Raw genomic sequence first — 6,657 nt, 5'->3', positions numbered from 1 at the left:
CCCAACGCTGTCAGCCCATGTAATCCCACACTGACGCTCTTTTTAAATCCCATCCCCATTTTTCAGGTGGGGGAAACTGAGGCACAGAAAGGTTAGGTCACTTGCCTGAGCCCACACACTGGGATGTGGCCGGAATTCAGCTGCAGGCAGCCTGGCTCTGAATCCATGTCTCCCCAACATGACTTCCCTTCTCCCTGCCTCGGTGTACTCAACTGTGAAATGGGCTTCTCAGTACTCACCTCCGCGATTTGCTGAAAGGGTTAATTGACCTGGGCTTGGGGTTGGGAGTGGGAGAACTAAAACAAAGGGCAGGAGAAACTAAGATGGCGGCATAGGTAAACACCCGGAAATTGCTGCCTTCCACAACAACTTCAAAAATACAATGAAAAGACAAAACGGACATCACCCAGAACTACAGGAAGGCTGGCTGAGTGGAAATTCTACAACTAGAAGGAAAGAAAAGCACACTGAGAGCCAGAGGAGCTACGGAAGTAAAGTGCAGAGGTACGGAGGCTCGCGCGCACGGAAAGGGGCTGGCACCTGAGGATGCGGCTGTCTTTTTGAATCGGGAGGGAATCACAAGCTTCCAACTGCTCTGAACTCTGGTTCCAGGATATCTCTGAGGACCCAGGACTCATACGGGGAGAAACTGGACTGTCTGGCAGCAGGCAGAACTCGGAACTTGAGGGCGGCTTTCCCTCAGAGGTGCTTGCAGCCGTTATCAGGACACTGAGACGCACGACTCCTTATGGCAGGGCTGCGGACCCGCCATAGTTGCTTGCTCCGCCCTTTGATTCCCTGAGACCCCGCCCCACCCAGGCTGCGGCAGAGGCTTTTGCATATGAACGCCCCGGCCCTTTGCAACCTGAAAATTACCTAAAAAACTGCAGCAGGGCCAGACAGACCCAGAACTTCCAAGAGAAGGCCCAAGGCCCCACAGCAGCTTGCATTGCTTCACACCTGGGCCTCATTAGGGCACCTCCAAACTCCAAAAAAGGAAGGGGAATCTGCAGTTCTCTTCGTAGCTCCTGCCGGGTAACCTCAGGCCGAGGCTAAATTAGCACCTCCTGAGATCCAAGAGCCACTGTACCCAGTGGTCAGAGGGGGACCATCCAGATTACAACTCCTCAGATCCATAAGGGACACACTCGGGGGCAGACTCAGTGAGCATCAAAGCCCCACTGAAGCAAGTCTTGCCCCAGAATGGTGTCTTCAGCACAGAAGTTCTCCCACCACAGACACAGCTGATTCTCACAGCCAATTGGCCTGGAGGTCAATTCCTCCCAGTGATCCTACAACAATCAAGGCATAACTACAATAAGACTGTGCAAAAAGCCCACAAGGGGGTTCACCAAGAGTGTCTACCTCAGGGAACTGGGGAGGCAGAGCCACTGGGCCCTACAGGACACCTAGCACACAAAACCACTCTACCAACGCAGGGAAGCATAAAAAATGGGGAGACAAAGAAACAGGTCACAAATGACAGAAATGGAGGAAAGCAAACGACTGGATATAGAGTTCAAGGCCACATTTATAAGGTTTTTCAAGAATTTTATGGGAACCGCCAATAAATTTAGTGAGACCCTAAATAAGTCTAGTGAGACCCTCGAGGACATGAAAAAGGACCAACTAGAAATTAAGCATACACTGACTGAAATAAAGAATAATATACAGAGATCCAACAGCAGACAAGAAGATCCCAAGAATCAAGTCAAAGATTTGAAATACAAAGAAACAAAAAATACCCAACCGAAAAAGAAAAAAGAATAAAGATTCCAAAAATATGAAGATAGTGTAAGGAGCCTCTGGGACAACTTCAAGCGTACCAACATCAGAATTATAGGGGTACCAGAAGGAGAGAGAGGGCAAGATATTGAAAACCTATTTAAAGAAATAATGACAGAAAACTTCCCCTACCTGGTGAAAGAAATAGACTTACAAGTCCAGGAAGTGCAGAGAACCCCAAACAAAAGGAATCCAAAGAGGACCACACCAAGACACATCATAATTAAAATGCCAAGAGCAAAAGATAAAGAGAGACTCTTAAGAGCAGCAAGAGAAAGAAACTCAGTTACCTACAAGGGAATACCCATACGACTGTCAGCTGATTTCTCAACAGAAACCATGCAGGCCAGAAGAGAGTGGCAAGAAATATTCAAAGTGATGAATAGCAAGAACCTACAACCAAGATTACTTTATCCAGCAAAGCTATCATTCAGAATAGAAGGTCAGATAACGAGCTTCACAGATAAGAAAAAGCTAAAGGAGTTCATCACCACCAAACCAGCATTATATGAAATTCTGAAAGGTATTCTTTAAGAAGAGGAAGAAGAAAAAGGAACTCTTACCATTTGCCACAGCATGGATGGAACTGGAGAGCGAATAAATACCACATGATCTCACTCATTTGTGGGATATAATGAACAACATAAACTGATGAACAAGGACTGATCCAGAGACAGAGAGGCATTGATTGGACTGTCGGGCCTTGGAGGGAAGGTAGGGGAGGGTGGGGGTAAGGGGGAAAGATCAACCAAAGAACTTATATGCAAGCATATAGGCCTAACCAATGGACACGGACAAGGGGGGGGGGGGGGCGGTGAGGGCATGAGTGTGTGGGGGGGGGTAGGGGGTAAAGTGGGGATAAGGACACATATGTAATATCTTAATCAATAAAAAATATATTAAAAAACAAAAACAAAAACAAAGGGCAGCCTGTTGCAGTCTCTGCGGGAAAGAGGAAGTGGCCTGGGGCCTCTCTCTGGAGAGGTGTGCAATGCCCCAGGGGGAGGAGACAACCGCGGGCAAGGATCCAGGCCCTGGGTCTTCCAGAAACCACAGGGCAAAGTGCCCAGGGGCCGGTGCGCCGCTCCCTGCCCCCACTCTCAGCTGAGGGGCCCCTTGACTTTCTCCGGGGTTCCCCTTCCCCGCTTCCCTCCGGCCCAACCAATCGCATCCTGTTGCAGCTGAGACAGAGAAGGAAGCAGAGTCCGGGGTCCCTGTAACCTGCCAGGGTGTGAAGCAAGGCTTTCCCCACCTGAGGCCCCCCGCATAAAAGGCAGCCCCGGGCAGCCCTGCGCTCCTAGCCGACCCTGCGCCCCTGCTCGCCATGTCCCGGCTCTGCGCGCTGCTCGCCTGGGCCCTGCTCGCCCTCCATGGCCTCGGGGAGGGGGCGACAGAAGACGAGGCTTGCTGCGGCCCCATTGTGCCCCGGAGAGAGTGGAGGGCCCTGCCGTCCGAGTGCGCCCAGGAATTGGATCTGCCGGCGCGCTACGTGGTGGTGTCGCACACCTCGGGCGATCACTGCGACACCCCCGCCTCGTGCCTGAAGGAAGCGCGGGACGCGCAGTACTATCACGCGCGGACACGGGGCTACTGCGACGTGGGCTACAAGTAAGTGCGGGGAGCGGGAGGGTGGCGGGACCCCCCATACACACACACCCCGGTCTTGGAGCCGCCCCGCTGACACCTGCGCAGCTTCCTCCCCGGTTCTCTTGTCACCATAGGGGGCTGGGCCCGTGCAGAGCTCAAGTTCAAGTTCAGCTCCCTGGAGGAGGGGCCAGGCTTTGCTGTGTTAGGAGGCTGGTGCCGGTGCCCAGCTCTGCTGTGGCTGCCTGAGACCCGGCCAGGCTGTCACCCTCCTCAGCCTCCTCCTCTGCAGTCGGGACTGGTCCACCTGATCACTGAACCCACACAGGCGAAGCACTTAGGACACCCCTGGCATGTAGCGGGGCCCCCAATCCGTGGGCTATGCCGTTAGGCACCTGCCACACGCCGGCCGCGTGCTAAACGCTGGGGTGGGAATCTAGCCGACTGGATTTCGAGGCCGGCAGGGAGAAACACAGGCAGCACAATGAACTCGGATGGTGGTAGAAGTGATGAACAAGCGTGATTGTGGGGGACCCCAGAAGCTGGGCTCCTTCTGAAGGGCAGGCTGAGGGACCGGCTTCCTGTTATGGTGGCTCTGAGGTGGGCTGGGTGCAGGGGCTGAGGAAGTGTAGTAACCTAGGGGCAGGCAGAGGGGAAGGCCAGGATGGGGGGTGAGCCCATGGTGCCAGAAGGCCAGAGCTCGGCATGGAGGTAGCTGGGAGGAGTGATAGGCAATGAGGGAAGCCATGGGAGGAGCCAGGTGGCAGGGCCTGCCCCTCCCTGAGGACTCTGGCTGTACTGAGGCAGGCAGGAGCCAAGGGAGGGAGGGAGCCTCCTTAGATACAAGAAGCCCCTGGAAATCAGGGCAGAAGCAGGGTGGGGACTGATCAGACCTGCCTCTGGGGCCCATGCCCACCACCGCCCATTCCAGGGTAACAGGCTGAGCCCGACAGGTTCGGAGATTCGGGGAGCACCAGAACCGCCTGACGGAAATGCAGGCCCCAGGTCCCCCTTAGGGGGGCCTCAGTAGGGGGCTGTGGTGAGGCCAGGGAATCTGGGAACCTCACGTGGAAAACTCTAGAAGCTTCCAAGAGCATCCAGCTCAAGAGTTTACCATTCACAGGTTCAGCGTAGAGGTTTTGTCTCCACGTGTCCGGATTCTCCGTGTTCCCGGGGAGTAATGACCAGAGCCTGCCCCACCGCCTCTGGCCCGACCACCTCACAGGAAAGCAGGGGACACAGCAGGGCCGGCACTTGCCCAGTCCCGAGGGCCACTGTGATATTGCTGGTCTCTTCAGAGCCAGATTCTGAGAGTCTGGCTTCCTGAGATCGGTAGTCCCGACATGGGGGGCTGAGGCGGCAGGTTCTGCTTCTAGAGACGCTGACCTTCTAGTTAATTCCAACGTGCCAGGTCAGACTCGCTCAATCAAGACATGTTGAATGAGAAAATCTTAAGGACCTGCCAGAATTGGGAACCTCAGAGGCAGGTGCTAGGGTTCCCGGGGTCTGTGTCTGGTTGTGGCCCCGCCCTTCAGTCCCTGGTTCTGACCCCCAGCAGGCAACAGGAAGCAGGAGGCAGGCTGGGGTGAGGGCTCTGAGCTTCTCAGTGGAGATTTCTGAGACAGGGGCCTCTGGGGCATGACTTTGGGCCATCACCTCTCTTTCTAAATCTGCTTCCTCAGCTTCAAGGGGGTGGTGACAACAGTGCCTGCCTCAGGGGACCTCACATGACGACTCAGCAGATCAAGAGCTCAACACATCCTCCAGGAGGCAGGAGAGAGCAAGGCCTCAGATCCTGGGGGTGGGGCTCATGAGGACCTGGGCGAAAATCCTGCCTCTGCCCCTGACTGGCTGTGTGTCTGTGGGCAGGTGTCTCTACCTCTCTGGTTATCTATAGAATGGGGCAGTAGTGACTCAAGGACTGCTGTGAGGATGAAAAAGGTGCATCCAGAGCTGTGCTTGGCAATCTAGGGGCCACTACCACTGGGGAGAAGAAGGGCGCGGTTGTGAGTGGCAGGAGCAGGCGCAGGGCAGGCGGAGGAGGGGGTCCTCTCCCAGGAAGCCCTCCTTCGTTCCTCACTCTCCCTCACCCCTCACACAGCTTCCTGATTGGAGACGACGGGCTCGTGTATGAGGGCCGGGGCTGGAAGATCAAGGGTGACCACAGCGGGCCCACCTGGAACCCCAGAGCCATCGGCATCACCTTCATGGGCAACTTCATGGGTGAGTGGCTGTCCCGCCGGTCAGGACAGGGCGCCATGGCCCGGGGGGCACAGCACGGTGTGTAGTCAAGAGGCTCTGCCACCCACAAGCGCTGTGACTTGGACAAGTGACTGCTTTTCCTTTTGGGATAATGAGAACTGTCAGCCACAGGGTTCGGATGAGGATTAGTTAATCTATGTAAACGTTCTCAGGCCAGGCCCTGCCACCTAAGAAGTGCTTGCCAAGATCACTGTGTTGGGCAGGACCCGAAGGCCTAGGGCCGTGGTCGGCAAACCGCAGCTCGCGAGCCGCATGCGGCTCTTTGGCCCCTTGAGTGTGGCTCTTCCACAAAATACCACGTGCGGGCGCACGTACAGTGCGATTAAAACTTCGTGGTCCCTGCCCAGAAGTTGGTTTTCGGCCTGGGCGAGTCTGTTTTGAAGAAGTGCTGTTGATATTTGGCTCTGCTGACTAATGGGTTTGCCGACCACGGGCCTAGGGACCCAGGAGGAGAATGACAATGATCCTGACAGCCAGCACCTGCTGTGCCAGGCGCCATTCCGAGGGCTTTACATACACTAACTCGTCTTACGATCCCAGAGCTCTGTGGCAGGTGCCACTATTCTCTCCTTTCACAGATGGGGAAACTGAGGCACAGAGAGGTTAAGTCACTGGTGGGGAGTGGCAGACCGGATTCTGGGATCTAGTGGGCAAAGCTGGGAGTGCACAAGCGGAACCACTGCCCTCACTACATCTGCCCTTCGAGGAAACCCCAGCTTAAATCCTGCCTCTGCCCCCACAGAGCGGACGCCCCATCCCCGGGCCATCCGGGCGGCCAAGAGTCTGCTGGCTTGCGGAGTGGCTCGGGGAGCTCTGCTTCCCAACTATGAGGTCAAAGGGCACCGGGATGTGCAGCAGACGCTCTCTCCAGGCGACCGGCTCTACGATATCATCCAAGAGTGGCCACACTACAGGGAGTGAGGCCCTGACCGTCTCTACCCCCCGTCAGAAGCCCCTGGCCTTCCCTCCAATAAAAGTGCAACTCCAACTGTGCTCCTGTGCCCGGCACATGCCTCCCCTCCCCGC

At 55.6% G+C, this 6,657-nt stretch overlaps 1 protein-coding gene across 1 annotated transcript; it reads left to right on the top strand.

Moving 5' to 3' along the window:
- The first annotated feature begins 2,837 nt into the window (after positions 1-2,837).
- Positions 2,838-6,624, top strand: PGLYRP1 (peptidoglycan recognition protein 1). The gene is made up of 3 exons (XM_081108297.1): positions 2,838-3,393; positions 5,471-5,592; positions 6,374-6,624. Exons 1-3 carry the CDS (start codon positions 3,110-3,112, stop codon positions 6,550-6,552), a joined length of 585 nt encoding a protein of 194 aa, XP_080964423.1. The 5' UTR covers positions 2,838-3,109; the 3' UTR covers positions 6,553-6,624.
- Positions 6,625-6,657: the final 33 nt, after the last annotated feature.

Source organism: Myotis nattereri, assembly GCF_964212035.1.
Source record: "Myotis nattereri genome assembly, chromosome: 15".
Lineage (NCBI taxonomy): Eukaryota > Metazoa > Chordata > Mammalia > Chiroptera > Vespertilionidae > Myotis > Myotis nattereri.
This window is presented reverse-complemented; position numbering and strand designations above follow the sequence as displayed.